The sequence below is a fragment of the Electrophorus electricus genome, chromosome 26 (assembly GCF_013358815.1).
Source record: "Electrophorus electricus isolate fEleEle1 chromosome 26, fEleEle1.pri, whole genome shotgun sequence".
NCBI classification, from domain to species: domain Eukaryota; kingdom Metazoa; phylum Chordata; class Actinopteri; order Gymnotiformes; family Gymnotidae; genus Electrophorus; species Electrophorus electricus.
Window position 1 is genome coordinate 3,641,767 of NC_049560.1, and position 23,387 is coordinate 3,665,153.

General features: G+C 42.8%; 1 protein-coding gene across 4 annotated transcripts in view; it reads left to right on the top strand.

The window, feature by feature from the left end:
- The first annotated feature begins 7,514 nt into the window (after nt 1-7,514).
- celf5a (cugbp, Elav-like family member 5a) overlaps nt 7,515-23,387 on the top strand; it is a 139,236-nt gene continuing 123,363 nt past the window's right edge. For all 4 annotated transcript variants that reach the window (XM_035523372.1, XM_035523375.1, XM_035523373.1 and 1 more), the window contains exons 1-2: nt 7,515-7,948; nt 20,554-20,636. In XM_035523372.1, the coding sequence (XP_035379265.1) occupies nt 7,594-7,948; nt 20,554-20,636 (438 nt within the window). In that variant the 5' untranslated portion in view covers nt 7,515-7,593. The remainder of the gene's footprint in view (nt 7,949-20,553; nt 20,637-23,387) is intronic.

Genomic DNA, 23,387 nt, shown 5'->3' on the forward strand with positions numbered 1-23,387 from the left:
TGCATATGTATGAGATGAGCTAATGTACACTTACTAATCACATTTTTAGTGGTTTTTACCTGCATCCTAAGGGGGATCCAACTGGCATCTATTTCTTATAACCATTAACATACCCCTTACATTCTCTGTGCTATTATAACAAAGGAATACCACCTACACATAACGATGAAGTAAATGTGTGCGTACGGAGAGTTTCTGAAGAGTATAGTGGGCTGCTCAGGCTGTGTAAGGGGACGTATTGTGATGTGAACCTGTTACTCACTTCACAGGTTCTGTGGCCAATCATCAACCGAACATTCTCATTTATTTGAACTATCACTGAATGAAAAAAGACTTTCTCTTCGCCTGTAGATCTTAACACTTCTTGTCACGTTTCACTGGGCAGTAGGTAATATTGCAGTTGTAATTGGTATGTCATCCAATTTATTTTACCATTATGTAATCTAGTTACAATAATTTTTGATGACAACGGTCTATGAATTAAAAACCATAATGTCCATCAAGCAAACCCAACTGCTTTGAATAATTTAAGCGTGATTTTCACTTGCATTGCAAAAAAAAAAAGAAAACTCAAAGGTTTGAGTAACTTTCTTCTTACACCGCAGCAGTTATGCCCATGGTTCTCTCTTCCTCGTGTATAACAGATCAATCTGTGTGCACTCTGATTTCCATGTAAATTGACTAAGATCTAAATTTCACATACACACAGTTTGTTCTGAGGGCATCTTTGAAGTTGAGGAAGTTGATTTGCTCACCTCATCCGTAATATCTGAATATTGTTAATTCCAGAACTAATTTATGGCTCAAAGGGCATGAAATGATGAGAACCAGATCAGAATTTTTCTTCCACTAAGTTCGGTTTCCCTTTCTAATTAAAGTCAAGAAATCAAACACCACAGATGTGTGGGAAGCATCACGTTTGTGAGGTTTGGAACTCCTGATGATATTTATTTCTCAGAATGAAGGCCATTTTTGGTGTTCTGTGGTCTTAACATTCTTGAGAGTACCATCTGCCTAGGAGTGTTCTCAGAGAGACAGAGCAAAACATTATACATAACTGCAAAGGACAATGTAAACCTAAACAAACAACCACACGGTGGAGAGCCGAAAGCTTAGAGATAATCCTCAAAGTTTCAAGGTCTTTGAAAGTCAGGTTTCATCCTTCAATAATTCAGCAACCAATCCTCCAACTTAGTTGACAATCCTGGACACTGGATGGAGGGAAAGAGAAAATGAATCAGGGAACAGTGATGCAGTGTCTGAAGGCTGGAGACAGAGAAACCTGTTTGTTCACCACAGTTGAAAACATATCAACTGACCAAAGGTTACAGTGTAACAAAAATAAATAAATAAATAATTAAATAAAGGTTGTAGGACTTTTGTAGACTTATGCTTTCCAGGCTGAGAGTAATTTTATCATAATTCATTTAACCTTAATTTGAGCAGCCATTTCCCATGAGGTTAAAGACCTTAAATGAGACATATTAGCATATTAGCAACCCAGTATAGGAAGATCTTTGTACCTTTATCTCTATTTATACAATGAACATTGGATATTAATATAATCTAGGACACAGACAGTTCAGAAATGTGAAATCAGATCAGGGGATGTGATGATTTTTGAGAAATCCAATCCTGAATTAAGTAAGCCAGTATCAGGAAAAACAAACGAAACATTTGGACTGTACTCTACGTAGGCGACTTTAATGAATGCCCGAGATGGTCCAACAGCTACAGTAACTCCTAGACAGTCATGCTAGAATATCTGTTAACCTGCTCATAGTGACACCTCACCTCGATGAAACCATATGAGCAAGTGAAACAAAAAACACACTTTACAAAGCACCACAACCGAAACAAAACCACCGTAAAAAGAAATATTATGGAAATTGTTTGTCGTTTTCTAATACTGTAACACAGCTTTCCATTCACTGGACTTAACTGACTCAGATTTGTAAAACTGTGACAGAACAAACAAGTGTACATATTGCACTACCTTAAAGAGTTTGATGGCTGTGGATACATATAAGAACCGGCTTCATGAAACTGGGCTGCAGTGGGTTGAGTGATGGTACAGACCTTCGAGTAGTTTCCTGCTGTTGTGCCTCTCTTTTCTCAGTCTCCACACTTATACCATCTGGTACCTACAGGAAGAAAAGCTGCATTCAGCTGTTTCAGCAGACATCACCTCAAGCATGCAGTGCAGAGGACCTTGAGAAATTTGGACTGAACCACCGCGACATGGCTCTCACACTCTCTCTCTCCAGGAGCGGATCGACTCAAGAAACGGGACGCCCAGCAACCCCGGCCTCCACCTGCACTTTACGGCTTTATCGGGGCCGGCTGGAATTGGAATCTGTTCTAGACCATGCGGAGTGTGGTCTCGCATCAAACTTCAGAAATTCCACGCCTTCTCATAGAGGAATGAGTGCATATAGAATGGCCACAACTCCCAGCCATACAAATGAGAGGAAACGCTGGGGAGGGTCGACGATGCTGAAACACAGACTGCGCCTGTGTTCCTTAAGGCGCTCTGTGATTGGATTAGACCGCTTCAGGTGCACAACCTGCTCGGGAGAATCTGTCATTATAGGTGGCTGTGCTGTAGCTATGTGAAACAGGAACCCCGTGTAAGCTTCACCTGACGACTCACCTGCAGTTCAAGGTCATGGGGCCTGGCTGGGCAGAATTACACATTGAATATTAATGTGAAGTGATTGAGAAAGACTAGGACCAGGCCAACAGCTTGGCTGCTTCTTACTGCAAGACTCTCCTCAAGCATCAACCCGCAAATGAAATTGCACGGCCACCTGCTATCCTTTCTTGAATTAATAGACAGCTATCTACAGACAATCCAGTCAAATGCAGTGGATGCATTAACATCATAGTTTGACACATAATGAGCAATTCGGGGTTGGATTGTTGAATACTTAATGCACGTTTCCGATAATCACGACCGGGGTTAAGCCTCTTTCAATCTTGATGATTTCATGTGCCATTTACGTTACACAAGAGGAATCCACATCATCGTAATCATACATGTATACGTGTTGATGGGTTCTCATATTGGGTGCACAAATGTGAAAAAAAAAATCAATGATGTGACAAATTTCACTTGATCCCATCACCTGATTAGTAAAGGTGAGATCCTGTGCCTGGTTTTTTGTTCTCTGTGCTATTTAAGCCCCGAGGCAATCTCTTCCAGCGCTGTATATTTCTCGTCCGTACAGCGCAGCGAGTTCTTCAGCGTGTCCGCGCTTGGGGTTATTACTGTCGGCGTATTATGGAAAACCAAAGTGGTCAAAATTCGCCTCAATTCGCATTTTGTTTGCAAAACGGCAAAAAAAACAAAAACAAAAAACAAATAAACAAAAAAAATAGCGGCGTTTTGGACGTTTTATTGGGCGTTTTATTTTTCACTACGCCGTTAAATATGCCGCAAAAAACATCAAAAAGCTGTATTTTACGCTGTTTATACTTCAGGTGAAAGCAGCGTTTAAAGCGGTGCTTTTTACAGCATTTTTTCTGCCGCTTTGGCATCCCTACAAGGACATTTAAAACGCTGGTTTATAGTAAGATAATGAGCGCCACCTACTGGTTTATTGTAAGATAACGAACTCCTCCATTTGGTTTATAGTAAGATAATGAGCTCATCCTGCTGGTTTATAGTAAGATAATGGGCTCATCCTGCTGGTTTATAGTAAGGTAATGAGCTCCTCCAACTGGTTTATAGTAAGATAATGAGCTCCTCCAACTGGTTTATAGTAAGATAATGAGCTCATCCTGCTGGTTTATAGTAAGGTAATGAGCTCCTCCAACTGGTTTATAGTAAGATAATGAGCTCCTCCAACTGCTTTTGACAGCCAATAGACTTGAACTTTCTTCACCCAATCGCTCATGAACAGTATCAAACCAGACCAGTTCACTACAGCTCTTAATCATCTGATAAACCAGTGCTCAAGTTTGTTTATTTCTGGGATTCACATATGTGTTAATTCACTCAACAATTTATTTATTCACACTTATTAGCTAGCTAGACGTTTATTAGACCTAGCAGTAGTGACCGTGGTTAGGTACTTTAAATGGGCAAGTACTTTAAATAGTCAATTGGCTAACTAGTTATTCAGCTAGCAACATTTCCTACAGAATTTAAATGAGTTAATCGCTGAGTCCATTAAACTGGTAAAATACTAACCAGAGACAACTAGCTAACTGCTAATTGGCTGCAAAACAAAGTTCACCCAAAGGTAGCTGTAGTTGGCCAGTCATGAGTTGTTTCTGGCGTTAGACTGAAAGCAAGTTTGTTATCTTGCAGGAACAAATGCCCCTTTGTGTCAAACTTAATGGCTATGTAACTGTCGGAGGTGCAGGTTGGTAGTGTCATTATAGTAATTGCTGACTTCAGACTTTTGTTCTGGTTAAAACTGAATGCAAGGGGAAGGAGTTATTGCAACAAATTCAAGAGGGGCTCCAAACAGCGTATATAGATAACAGCGTTATTGGTCTTAAAAATATCCTTGTTTTGTACACAAGTGAATCCCAGAAATGAACAAACTTGAGCACTGGTTTATCAGCCGATTAAGAGATGTAGTGAACTGGTCTGGTCTGAACTTGTTCGTGAGTGATTGGGTGAAGAAAGTTCAAGACTATTGGCTGTCATGACCAGTAGGAGGAGCTCATTATCTTACTATAAAGCGGCATTTTAAACGCTGTTGTAGGGACGCCAAAGTGACATAAAAAACGCTGTTTTGGAACACTTAAAGCGTTGCTTTTGCGTTTTCAAGTGCCATATAAATGGCGTAAAATATGGCATTTTTGATGGTTTTTGCGGCATATTTTATGGTGTAGTGAAAAATAACGCCATATTTTGCGGCGTAAAAGCTTCCAAAACGCCCCCTTTTTCGCCGTTTTACAAATAAAACACGTTTGGTTTGAGACGAGTTTTGACAACTTTGGCTTTCCATACTCTTTCGTTGTCTTTATATATTATGAAGAATAAGAACACTCCTCATGCGCATTCGCGTCTCAATCACTGGCTTTGTAAAAACAACGCAGTCATCTTGTCTTTCAAAATGAATACACGGTTGGACATTTCCCCCCAAACACAACAGGCCTCAAACTAGAAACTCTAATGTAGCTAATTCTAATTCTAATAGATAATAACTATCATATATAATGGCATTGCTGCATTGTAGTTAATGTCAAATACGCTAAGATATAGTCTGTTATGAAATCAGAATTCTGTATTGATCAATGCAGGCAGCTAATGTTATCCATTAGAGGTTTGCTAAACTGCAACATGTTTATGCACCGTTTAGTTTGTATAACACCACAACAAAACATAACATTTTACACACATAGCTTTTTACTTTTGCAAATTAGGCTCCAACAACAAATATTATTTATAAAGTCTGCGTGAGATTTCAGATCGAGCACGGCCTTTTCTAATTACCACTGCATGGACTTTGGCACACTTCTTTGATTCCTCATCTGGTAAAGTGGAAACATTTGTAACTTTAAAACTCGATTTCTTTAAGACTTTAATTCCTGAAGGCTGATGATTACGTTGGATATCCTAGCTACGGTTTAATAACACCATGAAGGATACTCAGCCTTGTTTAATACTTTGGCAGTTAATTAAATTTGTCTCTGATTACACTAGGTCGATAAAGGCAGTGTGCCGAGACCACTTATCAATTCTGGTCCAAGCCAACTCCCTGATAAATAAATATGAATTATAATCCTCATTTATAAGTGATTATAATCCCCATTTCTAAGTGTTTTTCCTAACCTTCCTGTCTTAAAATCACGGTATTTAACTGACTGTCTAAAGTCATGAAAGAGTAGACTGCAAGGTCCCTCTTGTGGTGGTGAAATGACATTACATCAATCCCACCACTGGATTCTCAGTTTGTACACTGTTCATGTCTTTTAATTTTCCTAAACAATACAAGATTCCTGAAGCTGTCCAGATTATCTCCATCATTGGAGTGATTGGCCCATAGCATTTTGCATATATTTGATCCGATGTAATTTCTCATCTTGCGAACACCTTGCTTTGCCATCTTCCCAGCAGGATGGGGAGCGCATGTGCGTGTCTGGGATTCGCACATATACCCAGCGTTTATATATTAACATGAGAGAGAGAGAGCAGAGACTCTCCCATGTAAATGGGACTGATCAGAGGGTGTGTCTGCAGCTGCGTGCTAACTGGACCCTCGGGCTCTCTGCTCCTGTCCCCAGAGCCCTAGTCACTGACAGCAGGCTGGTCAACCCACAGTCTTCTGCCTCTCAACACCCTCCGAGTACCTAACAAGCAGCCGCAATTCAAGAGAAAGTGTATGTAACTTTTTTGGTCGGCGCTAACAGTCTTGCCGCTATTGATGTTTTTTGTTGCGGTCCCTCAGCCAAATGAAATACTAATGACCAAGGTCAATAAAGCACATAGACTTGAAGCGTCCCCCCCTCCCCCAACACCACAGCTGAACGCTGCTTTAACGCCACAAGCTCCAATGAACACGACTCTCAGATCGATAGGATCCATATTTGTCAGAAATATTTCTTAGAATGTCCAGATTTTCAACCCTATCACAAAAATGAATCACATAGTGTTAAATGTGAATATGAAAACATACCACACAAAGTGGATTCTGCCTCCTACATGCCTCTTCCACAGGACTGGCGGAATCAATGATTTGTAGTGTCACATTTCTGTGACACTCAAAAGTGGCGTAAGGAAACCACTCCACCTTCCACTATTTTCTCCTCGAGTTCTGTATAGTAACCTGACACTGTCAGGCATCGAACAAACAATAACAGCAACAAACAATAATCACACAACATGATAAAATCTTTTACGAGTGCAAATCACAAACATCTATAATTTATTTAAATCCTGTATGATGATGTAAGGTTGCCTAGAATTTGTACAGTGAGGGAAAAAAAGTTATTTTATTAAGACTCTAATACCAGACACCACACGTTGGAACAGATGTATGAAGAATAAGCAGAAAGAAAAATAGCATATCCGGTGGTTCTATTTGTTAAAGAACATGGTGCACACGATGGCCTTTATTTATTTATTAGTTTATTTGTAAAATAGTGCATGTAGAGTGCGTCTCTAAATTCTTAAGACTCTAATGAACCTGATTTGAAATATATTTGCTTCGTTTAATGGCATGTCTCTGCCCCACCATCGTTTTCTCTCTTTGTGTGTGTATGTGTGTGCGTTTGCTTTATCATGCTAGTTTTTAACTGGTCTTAAATGTACATAAACATTTTTTTTCTCGACGTAAAACATTTCAGTATCCCCTTAATAAAGCGTAACGTCGATGTGCACACCACAACGGCAGTACCATTCTGGCAACATTTGGTGTCGCTCAAGAGAAGCCTAACACGCGCTTCTTCCATGCCTACCCTACACCCTTTGTGTGTGTGTGTGTGTGTGTGTGTGTGTGTGTGTGTGTGTGTGTGTGTGCGCGTGTGTGTGTGTGTGTCGGCTAGAAAGTGAGCCTGCGTTTCCAGCTGAGTGCTTGCGCTCTCTCAGTGTGTGTGCGCTGTCATTATTACCATCCAGTCTGCTCCCTGCTCAGAATGGCCAGATTCACTCAGAGTGAGACAAGGAGGCAGCATCCAGAGCATCCCCATCCCGCTCACTCCAGCCTGGTTTTCACAGGACCCGGGGCTCCGCCGACCCAACCTCCACTCCTCCTTATCCCGTACCAGCACCAGTACGCTCAGATCCCATTTCCTAAACCCATGAACGGGTCAGAATCCATCTCCATTCATCCGGAGAACGGCACCATGAAAGACCAAGATGCCATAAAACTATTTATCGGGCAAATACCGCGGAATCTTGAGGAAAAAGACCTGAAACCGCTATTCGAACAGTTTGGGAAAATCCACGAATTGACAGTATTAAAGGACCGATACACCGGCATGCACAAAGGTAACGCGTGAACCCCCTTGACAGCATTGTATAGTAGCTTCGCCAGAGCAGTTAAAAGATGTGCGAGTACTGTAAACATTATTATTGTTTATCTTTTACTACGGGCACGTTAATAATCATACGTGGCACAGGATTGTAGATTGTCAATCTCCTTCAGTTGTTTCTGTACAGAAATATCCGTGCGCGATTTATAGTCAAACTATGATTAATACTTTGTGGTTCACTTGCCTTGAAACTGACCAGGATTAACATATTAATTAATTTTTCATTTAGTGTTGTTTTGACGTGTATATTGCCTTGTGGGATTTAACTGGTTGAATATGTGGTAGTAGCCTTGACGTGTTTCTGTTGCCCACATGATGCGCGCAATACATGATTAAGAATTCTTTTAAAATGGATAGTATGTTTTCAGGATGACTATCCCTACACAAAGGGTTTTTGTTCTTGCTTCTATTTAAGTGAATTTCTGTAAAGCTTTTTCGCAACTGGGGCAAAGACGTGTATGAAATATGTTTGTTTCAGGGGTCTTTCTTTTTGCCCGATCCATCTTTTATAACGAGAAAACATATTTTATTAATCTGAGCGCCGTCTTTCTCATAGCTCCCAGTCCAAACCGGGGCTGCAGGCTGAAACCATTTCAGGTAATACCGTGTTTTGGACGCGAACGCGTGATCCGTCCAATAGCGCGCGCGCGCTCACGCGGCCGCGCGCGCCTTCGTCGCCAGAATCCCATACATCATGTGCGCGCGTGCCAGTTGACCCCGTGGACTCCAAAGTCGAGCGTAAACTAAAAGACATTAATCAGCATACAGCACCGCAGCCTTCACGGCGCTAACCACGACCCGACCCGTGAAGGCCCATGTCTTTATTTAACCCATTTGAGTCAATTGTTTCGATAACGGTATTTTTTTTTTTCCATTTGTCTTCTTTAGTGTCATTGTAGGATTGGGCCTGTGTTAACGATCCTACAACTTTCTTTACAGGAAATGTTAAATCACTTTGTGTCTCTCCGTGGCAAACAGGTTGTAACGCTGTGCTGTTCTGATAGCATAATGTGGGCTAACCTAATGAATGCGCTGTGATCACAATTAAATTATTAGTGCGCGAGTTAAATATTTTATAATACACAGAGCTTACTTGAGGCCAAGAGCCAAATGAATGTGTAAAAAGCTCCAATTCCAGGGCACACTTCTTGTCTGCACAGTCTGTGTCAGCCTTAACAGTTCAGACAAAATCCAGCGCTTGGAGGCGTAGACTATGCGCACCTCCTTCAAATGCGCGCCAGTTTGCCGCCCGCACCCAATAACAAGGATGAAATGTGTTTTTCTGGCTGTCACCAAGCAACCGGAAATTTTCACTGGTACGTATTAAAGATAATATTTCGCTAATGTTTACAGAGTAGTAGTACAACAAGAGTAAATGTGGAGAATATCTAAGACGCAACTAATTTCGTCTCGTTTATTTGTTAGTCCTTCGTTTCTCTACTTCCTGTCAGGTAACAAAATCCTGGCCTTGATACATGGCTTCCGTCCATGAGCATAAACTGCTGGAAAAGTCAGCAGTATAGTAGGATGAACGGTAATATGGGAAAGATTCAGCAAACGTCTAAGTCTAAGGCTTTGTCATATCACCCTTTTTATTCATTGGCTTTGCAAAAAAAAACAAAAAAAACAAAAAAAAACAACAACAGCAAACAACAAAAATAAACAAGCCTAATCTTTATCACTGGGCTGTTTCATAGCCCTTTGACGGGCATATGTGATCTAACACAAGAAACCACTATTTTTTGTCTACATTTTAAGCGCTTTTTTTTTTATACGAAAGTTCGCCCCAAAAGTGAATTCCTCAACTGTGATATAGTATAAAAAAAGCTTTCAATCTTTTGTTTTGGCATTAACTTGTGATTTAAGACGATCTACTCAGAACTAACAACTCAGCCTGCTAATTCACGCGGGAAAACATGGAATTAGTTTGTTATAGGCGTGATAATAAGGCATGACCATGATAACTTGACTGAAGAGGATTAGTGACTGTAGTTATTGTCTGAGGCCTCAGTCCCTTGGATCAGCTGCCGTGTCCCCTAACACAGCCTGCTTTTCCCAATTAAATTGTGCTCTGGTCTGGTTACTCTGCAGTGTTTAATATGACTAATGCTGTTCAATGCCAACCCCTGGGCAATTATTGTCCTTCAATTGGTATTAAAAGTTAGCATTTGTCCCCATGCCATTTCGTGATTGATAACGCAAGGTATTATAGTCCCTTTGCACTTCATTAAAGTTTGTATATTTGTAGTGCAATCAGTAATTGTATGAATATTTTAGTTTTTGAATACAGCAGATTGGAAATGCTGAAATATGTTGGGGGAAAGCATGGTACTTCTGTTCTATGCAAGGCACATAGACTGCTGATACTCCTCAGTTCGCATCTTCGTCTTTGGGATTGCAATGACAGACATTACAAGTGGTGATGTGAGAAGCAGGGAAGAAGCCTGTAATGCTGTGTGAGGTGCAGGCTGTTCACCTGATATTGCACATGTTTATATCTGCTGTAGTGGAATATGAACATTAAGATAATGTCATGGGGCTCGTGGTGTTAATGACTTTATAACTGCTACAGAAATATTCCTGGAAAGCCCTTTACAATAAATCAGAGAAATAATCTAATAAAATACCAGCATTTTGCACTCTCTCTGATGTAGGATGCCTACAGTGGGTTGCAGTTCTACTATACTACAAGCTTAACCACAGACAGCTGATATGCCAGCATACACTATGGTTATTGCAGAAGCCAGTTTGGATGCTCTTGAGATACCGCTGTTTCTCTTGCAGTAGCCGAGTCTAGGATTAGTTGATTTGTTCTAGGCCGTCTCTGGAATCTTCTAGTACAATGCAAAATAAAAAAACAAAACAAAACAAAAACTAAGCGTGAAGTTCTTTTTCCCTTTTCAGTTTACCATCCTTCCGATTTTCCAGACGGACTGCTCTCTGCCCACATTACTGGCTGAATATCTCGTGGCTTCGTCATGATGTACGTCTTAAAGAAAGGCATTGCGCTCTTGCATGGAGGATTACAAAGAAACATTTCTTCTTATACTGATGCCTTATTGGTGTAAATGAGGACGACGTGGGTATTATGCAGTGGACACTCGAAACCCGCAGCACCTCCGTGGCTGTCCCGACCCGAGCCGCAGGCCTGAGTTTGAGGGTGACACAGGCCATTGCTCTGAATCCTCCTTTTTTTTCACCTGGACTGTGCACTAAGGTCCCATTTGCCCACTTGTAAACCGACTTATCTCAATGGCAAGAAGAAATATTTTTGGAATTATTGATTTTCTTTTTGTATAGCTATCACCCTTTCCTTGTATGTGGTGTCCAATAATACAATGTTGTTCTCATTCCTAGGATAGTGTTTCCAGCATGGTGGCACTCTGGTTATGTAGGCTTTTGAATTAAGGGGTAGACTTTAATTCTGTAGGAAAAATGGAGCCATTATTGAAAAGTAGCATTTATTTTTTCCTGTAGCAGATATAGACTGACTTGTAAATGATATTCTATTATTGGAGACTTGGAAAAATGGCAGTTTCTCTGAGTGTTTGCTGGGTATTCTGTTTTTAACCTGGCCACACACAAATTTGCCTGATTAGCTTGTATTTCAGGGTAAGTCTGTTAAAAAAAAGGAAAAAGGGTGTTGATGTTATAAAGATATTTTTGTGTGACATCGTGAATTGCATTTGATTCACTTACATGGAAATTTAAGCAGGGTGGCACAAGTATGCAATCTTTGTCACGTTATTTCTGTCAGACTATTTTAGTTCACTTATATTTCGATAGTATTATATGCTGTCAGCAAATCATAGAGGGCATGTTTAGAATTTTACATCAAGAGAGCTGTACACAAATATGCTTAAGACAACATTCTCAAAAATGTTCTAGAAGAAATACCATTTTATAATTTCTGTAACCTCTAGTCATCTATATAGTAGCTAGTGGAATCTAAATAGAAGCTATCCTGTTTATTACTATTCTAAGCTTTCATTGCCCTGTGTGGCGAGGTACTGACAGCAGAAAAATGAGGTAGGGAGTTGCAGAATTATTTTTTTTTAAAAATGCAGACCAATTTTAGCATTGTGTTTTTAGCTCCATCAGCTGGAGATTCATTTCTTAAAGGAAAATTAAGTGACAATGCCGAGGAGATTCTGCTGCAGTGGGCTGTGATAATCACTTGCAATTTTGAGCTGATTCATGGGAAGTCAAGCGAGAGAAACTCTTTGAAGACAGGAGCACCTGAATTGAGATGTCCGCTAAGGGATTCTTAACATCCCTGAAAAATTCAAATTCAGAAATGCAGCCTTGTCAGAAACCACACAATGTCCAACCGTAATGACGAGGGACAAGAACATCACACTGAGCGGACTCTCTGCCACGAGCCCGTGTTTTGCGCAGGAGGATGTGGGCGTTACGTCGTCAGAGAACTATGTCGAACGTAACGCACACAAGCTTTTTCTTCCTGACCAGGGGTGGGGTGGGGGGGATAAAACTGTAGGCAGGAGGACGGGCACAACAGATGCGCGGGTGGAGTAATTGTCGGAGCCGCGGGAAACCAGCGGTGGCTTTAATCGGGCGGTGCCTGACGGTGCAACAACTCTTTCAGGCAGAGTTGGAGCAGCAGATCCACTCTGGCAGAAGAGGAGGAGGAGGAGGAGGTGTAAGGGAGGAAACAAAGGGATTAAATATAAAGGGGAGGAGCAGGGGGCAGGCTGGGCAGATGTGGGGCAATAATCACTGTTGTGAAAAGCCGCCAGAATAAGACAGGCTGACATACTACAAGCAGTGCTGCGAGCCAGGGGTAGAGCCATCGTCTTTTTTACTTACACGGGAGCTGCTGTAGCATACAGCACACGTTGGAAAGGTGACTCTGTCGTCACCACCCGCTCCAGCTGAAATTTATTGTCGTCTTAACATGCGATCGCTATCATAACAGTGACGATAGCTGTTTTTATAGCAATGATTAGACTTAATATCCTGACAGATGGATGAGGACTGAAATGGAGAGGAATATTATTAGTGTTCTTTGTGTCATCCATCAGAGGTGTGTTTGAAAGGAACGCTGCTCAGCAGGCTATAAATAGAAATCTGTGGTATTTCTGAAAATAGGTTAAGCTGCCATCGCAGCGCTGCTGGCATGACATCACCACTCCGCTGCCAGCCTTCCCCCGAAGACCGCTGCTCTCCCGTGGAACTGAAGGGAAGCGGAGCAAGAGGGGTAGAGAGGGACAAAGAGATAGCGTGGGAGCGCTGACGACAAAGGAGCAGAGGGGTGTGAGTGGGAGAGGGAGGGAGTGAGGGGAAGGTGTAGCACACCCAGGCGGCTTTTCCCCTTCACTATCTCTTTGTTCTGCCATATCCTTCCCTTTCTCCCTGCATAACACCAGTCTGCTGCTCGGCAGCTGGGGACCTCCCAGAATTCTCGTAGTCCCTTTTGGTGGGAAGTACCAGTTTGCCTGGCTTATGTTGTAAGTGTATTATGGAATGTCACTCGTTAGAAGCATGATGCTTGATCATGGGCTGGTTCCTGAGATGACCCCAAACACAGACGTTTCTGGATAGGTATCTCCTCACATTTTCATAGCAGATGATTAAAAGCTTGCTTCACAGTCTTGTTCTGATCTAATGGTATTCATATTCTTTGCAATGCTTTATGCTTGCAGTAAAAGAGCACTATCATACATTCATGTGGTGCAGCTCAGTGCATGTCCTGGGTCTGGTTAAAATATTTTTCAGAGGTATACTGTGAACTTATGAATAAAGAAGGCAATATGGCATGCATCTATGGGCGATATGGCAATATGCTGTTGTAATCTTGATAAATTGCATCACAATATGCTTTCCTGGGCATATTTTAGGTCAGTACTCCTACTGAATACTGAAGTCCTGCATGTGTCATGAATTTAATTTCAGAAACACTGTAACAGCCACCAGTTATGCCAAATTTAAACTTTAGGGTAATAGATAACTGATTAGTTCATTATTTCACTCATTTTTGAATCCTTTTTAAAACAATTACTTGTTTTTTGTCTAGTTTCTCTAGTATTTATTTTTATAAACATTGATAGTTTTTTTTCTAACTTTTAATGCCACTAGCATTTTTGTAGATGCATTGTGTTTTCTAAGTTGAAAGCTGAAAAACTAAACATCTATACAGATATCATGTGTCATGAACATGATCAGGTATTGTGATATTTTTGTCAAATCGCCCACCCGTTTGTGTACCATCAAATGATGGCTGCATCGTATTTAAAAATCTCGTTTTAGATGTTGTGGCACAATGTAGAACAGTGGACAGTAATTGAAGCTAATGCTTATAACAGGTTAATTAAATACTGATACTAAAGGCAATACTTTTCATTATTTTGAGATTCTAAGTAAATTTGAGTCTTTCTCAGGGTGTCCCACTGTGGGCGTGTCGTGAGGGAGTGTCCAAAATGCAGGCCTACCTGTTCTGTGCCGGTACCACTATTGGCACCGTGGGCCAAAGTGATGTGCAAAGTGCGATATGCACAGGAGAGTGTGGCCACTGATGATTAATTAGTGTCTCTTACCCAGTCATTTTACTTTTTTTGCCCCTGCACTGAGGGCAAGTGCCTGAACATGTGAAGGACCCTCGAGGCAGTGTCACGACTGTTTCCTGAAGAAGGAGACAGGCATGCTTGTGCATGAGGGGTGAGCGTGACATGAACGAACATTTGGAGCCACAATCATTTGTCCCATTTCTCTGTTAAACCACAGCATGTTTCGCATAGCTAGACTGCTCACCAGAAACGAATGGTGGAGGGCATGAGTCTAGAAATGAGAATGGAAATACCAGAGATCAGACGTTTTGGTGCTGTTTTGTGCTGCCGAAAAAATGCCGTGGAGCGTCAGGTTTGAGTGCTGTAAGGGCTGTGCTTCTTTGTTCCCTTTTTATGCACATCAGGTAGCAGTGTCACTAATTGCCACCCATTATGTCAGGACCATTCAGTCGAGAGCCTGGTAACTGCAGGTTTGGTCTGCTAAAAAGCCCGCACTCTTACGCCAATAGCCACACCTCTTTGTCCAAGGAAGGACCGTGATTAGTGGGATCAGACACTTTTCTACTGTGTTGTCCCAAAAGCCTGGAGACACCAACCCTACTTTATGTATAAACGTTCAGTTAACTAGGTTTTGGGCTGTATTATAACTGATGCTTGTTCTGTAGTCACTTTTATTTAGAACTTTGTATTGCTATACGGTGTCATAACTACGTCAGGAATGTTCGTCCGTTGGCCATTGTAATCACAGATCCTTTGTTTGGTGTGCATTTGGTTGTATCTAACATCTAGGACCTTCATCAAAATGACATGTTCCATCAGATATGAGACGTTTCACTCAAAATAGACACTCAAAATAGTCCTCTGATTTCTTTCATGAAAATAGCAACAGATTGTCTTGTTTGTCCCTCTTTTTTGTACAAACCCTCCTGCCCTTGTGCACTTCACATTGCCCAAGGCACAAAATGTCCAAGATGCACCTTGTGCGGGCATTGAAATGACTACATGTTGTAGTGCTGTGCTTAAGGTGTAGCAACAGTCTTTGTGCATCCATGAAAATAGGGGTTGGACTCAACTTAGACTGAACTCATGCATCAATGACTCACTCTCACTCACTGGGTATGGTGTTCTGGGTATGAGGGTTCTGTGTATGGTTCTCTGTGTATGGTGCTTTGTGTATTGGGGTTCTGTGTATGAGGGTTCTGTGTATGGTGCTCTGAGTCTGAGGGCTTGGTTAACACACTAGTGATTCTTGGCAATGCTGTTCCAAGAATTACACATTAGACATACAGTGATCATTGTTTAATTCTTTTAAACTATTACATGTTTGTAATTCAGAGGCCTTTTGCTGTAGCTATCCTGGAACCTCCTTATTGTAATTGTGCGGGTGAATTTAAAAAAAATGTGAAATACCCAGGCCCTGAGTCTGTTTAATGAAGAAGGCCCCTCAGTACCCTCAGAGCCAAAATGGGTGTTCTTCCCTGGCCCTGCTGATTCTCAGCTACGCAGCAGGCATGAATGTTGGGCACTCTTAAAGGTGCTTACCATAATTAGGGTTTACAGGTTACGCTAGAGTACTGCTTATATTACAAAACTAATTACAAGATAATTAGACAGGGGGCAAGGACAACATTGTTGCTGGGGCGACTACAGCGATTGGATTGCAGGGTATCAAGCCCACATGACTTTGTCAGTTGTGGTCAGCTCATTATGCGTATCCAAGACCGCAGCGCTCAGAGAAGGAGCCTGAAGAAAAGGCTGTGTGCTCAGTGCTTCAGCCCTTGATCGACTGTTCGGATTACCACACCGCGGAGAGCTCGTTGTACAGGGAGCGCCAGCGCTCTCTTTTCTCGCTTTCATTTTTTTCCCCAAACAGATATAGAGGGACAGTGGCGAGATGTGGAATCCGGAATGATGGCGGGCGCTAAGGGTACAACGTGCTTAGGCTAAGAGAAGGAGAATGGGTGCATGAAGGGAGATTTATCCTTAAGACCTCCACACTTAATGGGCACCTCGCCACTCTGGGCCAAAGGTGAGGGGCGGAAACACCGGCGTTCCGGTAGCCCCGACAACCTTGGCTACAGCCGTAGTAGCAGCCGGAGCGCAGGGGCTCGTGTAGCCCTGCAGTAAATAAAACAGAAAATGGAGGCTGTCAGTGGCCAGGAGACGACCCTCCCTTCAGCTTAATCACTACCGGGGCTCTGTGGCTTCCGTGAATCTCCGGTCTGTCCTCTACACAGTGTTCCGGGTACAGCGACTGCAAAAGTATACGCGTCTGTACGTTAGTACTGCACTGTATATAAGTGTTTACAAATCACTTGCTGTCATGCCCTGTGGGCATCCTGATTAATGCCAGGATAAGTATCCTGAAAGTATTTTGATTAATCCTACATATGTAAATAGCATTTTGATCATTTTAATTAAAGTTTTATTTTGTTAAAAAGTATCGCAGACTCCCTTTGCCGTGTGACACCAAGGGTTCACCGGTGTGTTTATCATACACTGCAAGGCACATCCCACTCCCAATATGGAGGGTATAATCGCAGTGGAGTATTACATGAGCACATGGCCCTGCTGCTCATCAGAAATGGCAATAAACGACAACAACACTGTTATCCCCTTTATAAGCACCAGACGTGGAAGGCTGGGATTTCTTTTCGAGATAGTTACCGAGCGTAGATCATCCCCCCGTACCCCAGCACTGACTGCTGTGTCAGCAGGGTCCGGTCGCCTCCCTTTCATGTCGAGTTTCAAACAATTTCATCATCCAGCCCAAAATTTCGCCCTCGGTGTGCAACAGCGTGGTGGTAATTTGTACGTGTTTGGATTCCAATTATGGGGTTGTTAGATCCAGCGCCTCTGGGGTGCACATTCTTATTACACCATACATTAAAGCGGCCAGAAACACTTGCAAATTGAGATTGTGTTTCTTTCTCTGCGTTATGCTTTTTTTCCCCCTTCGTTTGCCCCCACCCCCCCGCTAATATTATTGTAGCAATTAATTTGCTCTAGATGCTTTGTGTTTTCTGCCTCTGCGTCCAATTTAGAAGCCCTGTAACTAAGAGATATAAGCTGTTCCCCCCTAACGGTCAGGGAGAGGGAGTCCTGGCTGGGGGTTTCAAAGCAGCTAAGCTTTGATGTCCACGGAAGCTGTCCTGGCTCAGAGACACATTGTTGTAAATGTGCAAAAGACCAAAATTGACTGCCTGGTTTGTTTACCATTGGAAATCGTTATGTCAGGACAGTGTTTGGAACCAGCCAGTGCCTTTTTTGACATGGTCTTTTTAAACTAGTGGGAGAGGTCATGACCCTGAGCTCCTGACCCCTCTTTATGTGTCTGTTTTCATTTTTGAAGACTCCTCCTTTTACTTTTGAGTCCTCTTCCACGAGATCTGTTGGTGTTCTTCACTTTAGAGGGAATATACAGCATGATGTAATTTCAAAGCGAAGCATGTCTGTACGGGTGCGCTGCGTTTCATAACTGACTGCCTTGCTTTGTCCTGTTGCACTCAGCCGTCAGATGTATTGCAAGAACAGTGTGCAATGCAGTTGAGCACTACTCAAAGCAGCAGAAAGGGACAATAATCCCGGACCTCACTCACCTATGAAAGACAGTTCACTATATCTTACAGTGTCTCTACACGAATAATCTGAAGTAGGTCAAAGGATCCATTTTGAAATTTGAAGGGATTGTAGATCTTACGACTTACTGCGGAGCCGGGGGGTGGGGGGTGTTTACAGTTTAAATCAAAGGGCTGTGAAAGTTCCTGAATGGCATCTAAAATCTGATCTTATCATTTCACTCATAAAGACAAACAACAAACACGTTTTATAGTGCCATATGTTTACTGAACACGTGATTTAAACAGTCAAGTTTATTGTTGGAGAAAATTTGTGAACCCTTATATGTAGTAGCTGCTTCACATGTATGTTACCTGCTTTACTGGTAATAACAGAAGCCTTTCTTTAGTTGCTGTAACCTCAGTTTAACATGTTTTGTATTTGTCGAGTAATCCTGAACTCTCCTCTCCTCTTGTGTGCTGAACTATTGTAATACCGCGTGACCCGAGGGCTTCTGGGTTTTATGTCACACATAGACGCCCAGTACATAGTGTTGTTGAATTTCCTCATAAACCTTGGAACTCGTTGGTCTGCCAGTGATGTCCAGCCATCCATGTCCTATGGCTGCAAAACAGGTCCCACCATTCCGTCTTCACCATGGAGGTGAGATCCTGTGTGTATTCACCAGAATTTTGTCGAGAGTGTTTCTCTCATGGTAGACTCATACGCACGGATCTTATCACATGTAAGAGATGCACGCAGATCCTTAGATGTCACCAAAGGGATCTATGACTCTTGTTTGAGGTTCCCATGTACATGAGCCAATTTTTATAGGACACTTGCTCTTAGGCAGAGTAGCAACAGAGCTGGATTTGTTTCTGTAGCCTGTCAGCCAGGGTGTGGACTGGTTGAGGCCCTGGTCTTCTGAAATCATTTTCTAACCTCCTTCTGTCTCACTGGCTATAATGGCTTTTCTTCAAAGATCCTATAAGATTATTTAATCGGGCCGTATTGTGCCATATTGCGCACGCTGCAACAGGTAACAAAACCTTTGGAGTTTTCTGTATACGGCAGGGCAGGTCAAACTCACATATAAACTCACTGGAACACCTGTCCTCAATAATGCACTTTTAAAGTGGTTATTTCCCTGGAGGCTCACATATTTTGACTGTGACTGCTTAAACAGTTTGTTCAGTAAAGTCATGGCACTGTGACATGTTATATGTGTAGTTTTTTATGACTTAAAAGATCAGATCACATTTTAATCCTTCATGTAAAAAAATTCCCAGAGATTCACAATGGTTCACAAACTTTGCAACTGTGGATGAACATTCACTCGAAAAAATCTACACCAGATTAATAATTAATTTTTTAAATATTATTTTAAACAGCAATTTTACATTAATTAAGAAATACACAGCAGATACTCTGAAAAACCAGCCAGTCTCCAAAGTATGTTTATATGCAAAAAAATCAAAGAATGAGATGAGGGGGAAAGAGTATCTATCTTAAAGCAGTTGCTTTCACACCTATGAAAGTGTGATCCCCACTGTGTGGTTTGATGTCCACCACCGAGCCAGCTTAACCCCGGACAAACGGAGAACGGCGCTGGAATCGCGCACCCCACTGTAGCGTGTTTATCGTCACTGTCACCGAACAAGGGCACATTAATGATGCTCTGTGTTCTAGCACCTTGACTCAGTCTAGCTCCTTGCCTTTATTGAGTGACCCTCATTTGGCAGGGCCCGAGCGTGTCCGTCCGTGTGTGTGTGTGTGTGTGTGTGTGTGTGGTTAACACCGTGTTCTGGGAGCCCTGGGGCTACGAAGCTGTCTCCTGTCCTCCCCCAGAGTCTGCTCGGCCCCTCCTCCCTACAGACCTTCCCTTCTGCACACTCTCTGTCAGAGTTTATCCCACCCGGCTGCTACATGGGTGGTTTGGACAGTGATGGCAGGCTGATCTATGGAGCTAGGGCTGGAGCTAAGGCGCACGCACATGTCCGCGCACACACACACGCACTTGCGTACACACAGAGACAAATATGCACACATTCAGTAAAGAATGGATTGTACAGGCTCCCCCATGCTAAAAAATAGCCTGTCTGAATTTAGCTGGTCTACAGGGACTCCTCACAGCTGCTGTGGTCCTATCATTGTCAGGGACGTGTTCACTTTGTGGCTGACTCAATTTCCCGCTGCTGACGGTGGTCGGAGCTAAGCGGACGCTTAAAGGAGCTCCGTGAAATAATTGAGGAGGATATAGGGATAATGTTGACCCATGTTTGTGAGACATTTTTATTTTGTACATAGCACCGTTCCTCACTACCCCCTCATGGATTATTCATTTGTACTGTTGACTGTGGTTAGTGGATGATAAAATGAAGCCGTAATGGTAGCATGTCCTGCGTTGTTATTGAGTGTTTGAAGCGAGCCTACACTGACCGGCCAATGTCTCTTTCTGTGGTCCTGTCATCTCTCACAGGCTGTGCATTCCTCACCTACTGTGCCCGGGAGTCTGCCATCAAAGCCCAGAATGCCCTCCACGAACAGAAGACGCTTCCCGGGGTGAGTGCCGTCGCCAGCCTGCAGCTCCCCCTTGCACAAGGACCAGTCGTGCCAGGCATAGCCACATGGTTTCGAAGGAAACAGAAGGGAAATAAATCGATAAGCCCGGCCTTTTAAGATCGGGCTTAGACCAGTTTTGTGGTGTCTCTCCCAGGGGCTATGGCAGGCATCGATCAGATGCTTTCAGTGCTGAGGCTTTGGGGGCAACCAGTGACAGCAAATGTCAATTTATTTGCTCTTTCAGTTTTTCCAAATTGCTCCATTTACGGAAAAAAAGCTGGTGAGTTGTTGTTGCCTGGCTGCACTGAAGTGACCATTCAGGCAAAAATAAACATAAACCCTGGTTCCCTCACTTCCTGTTGAGCACTGTGCTGGTCTGTGTGTTTTAGCTTGCAATGCAAATAGCTGTAGATAGCTACAGAATGACCACATCAAAAAGGTAAATCTCAGGGGGCAATAGTGGTCACACCGCGAGACGGATATCTCCATGAGACAGGTGTGAGGAGTCTTGCGCATCTCCCTGAGACAGCTGTGAGGAGTCTCACACATTTCCATGAGACGGCTGTGAGGAGACTCGCACGTCTCCGTGAGACGGCTGTGAGGAGTCTTGCGCATCTCCGTGAGCCAGCTGTGAGGAGACTTGGTTGCACCCAGAGGCCACGTGTTTCACTTTAAACACACAAACCCAGCACTGGCGACTTTGAACGATGCAGGCGGTTCCTTGAAAAACAACTTGTTTCCTTAATCCCTTCAAATTTGCCAAGCTCAAGGCTTGAGGGGCTTTTGATTCCTTTAAAGGGCATTTGAATAATGAAAAGAAAGTTGTTCTTTGACAGAATGCCAAGGGATGTGTTGGTGGGAGGCAATGAATGTGTGAAGCAGAACATTAAAAAAAAGAATCGAAAGAGTTCATTTTAGGCTGGCAGTGCCTGTCGGTAGTTGAAACTCTAATTGTGTCCACATGCCAACCTCAGAGGGCATCAGTCAGGGTTGACCAGCGACTGGGATTATAGAGGATCTGGAGATGACTGTTTGGCAACAGTAACTGTACATTTAAGGAGAGAGAAGCTTTTAAAGCAGCTGCCAACCCAAAGATTTAAGATCTAAATTCGATGAAACAAATTAGAGACGACCGGTGCATGACAAGTGGTATTAAAGGTTTATTTCAACAGCAGTAAATGTATTCTGAGGTGTTTAGTAGTAAATGTGCAACTGCACACACACACACACACACACACACACACTCCGACACACACAAACACAGACATATACAAACACACACACATACACACACACACACACACACACATAGCGAGAGAATTTTCAAGTAGTACACCCTGTTTCTCTCTGAACAAAGAGAAATGCATGCACATACACCTACATGGACACAGACACACACACACACAAACTCAGACATAAACTCAGACACACACACACACACAGACATACACACACACTCAGACACACACACACAAAGACATATACACACACACACACACACACACACAAACTCATACACATACGCACACACGCACACACAGACATACACACACGCACACACACACACAAACTCAGACATATACGCACACACACACACACACACACATACACACACAAAGCGAGAGAATTTTCAAGTAGTACTCCCCGTTTCTCTCCAAACAAAGAGAAATGCATGCACATACACCTACATGGACGATCTCGCCATATATGTGATATCTTTGAATCAGCTATACTGTGAGTATTTGTATCCCCACAAGGGAAATGCAGACAAAGCAGTAGCTGTTTAGCAACTAGGGGGAACAGAGAGGAGTAAATTGAAGTTTGTGTGTGGCGAGTGCTTGTGCTCTGTGTGTATGTGTACGCATGCGTGTGTTTGCGTGCGTCATGTGAGTCATGTGAGTCTAGTCTGCTCACTCTGCTGTTCCCTGTTAAAACTCTAAAGCCTCTAAATCTTTCGGCCACAACCCCTGCTGCTGTGTGCTGATGGTGAGTAGATATGCCAGTTGTTCGTTTGCTAAATCCTGCTTGATATGCAGTTTGCCAAAAGCCATAGTGTAATTCATGTAAACCAGGATTCCCTGGGAGGGGAGGTTCGAGTTATTTACACCTGAATTTTGTTATTAACACTTTATCAACCATTGCACAATGGAAGTGCTTGTGAAAGAATGATTAGTCTGGACTACCACTTCTGTTATATTTTCTTGATATACATGTGGGAAGTTTAAGTAAATGTTTCATGTGGGGTACAGTTTAATTTGGTGGCAATTACATTTTATGTTAACTATTAAAACAATGTTCTAATGGTAATAAAGCTTATTTTCTAAGTAACACAATGTTTTGCATATGGGCATCGATTAACATTACATTGCATAGTAAGAATATTAAGTAATCACAACAAAGATCATAGTGTCAGCTAGTTTTAAAGATCTGTCTGAGCGTGCTGGTCTTGTCTAATCTGTCTGGATGTTTGGAGCTCCTTTCCACCTTTGGGTCGCTGCCCTTACTCCCAGAATCCGTTCCCTGCTGCAAGCCTCGCGGTCGCGCTCGGATACTCGGAGGAGCGTGGAGGTGTGGCACGGGGGTGGTGGTGGTGTGTGCACGCGGCGTGAGGGTGGGCGCGAGGCTCCTGCTCCTCTGCTCCTTTGCTGGACTGAGCGCGTGCTGTAGCTGAGACTGCTCTGCAGGCACTGCGGGGAGGAAGGCTTGCTGACAGCTGTCTGGCTCTATAGCTCCCTGCCTCGTCAGGGGCCT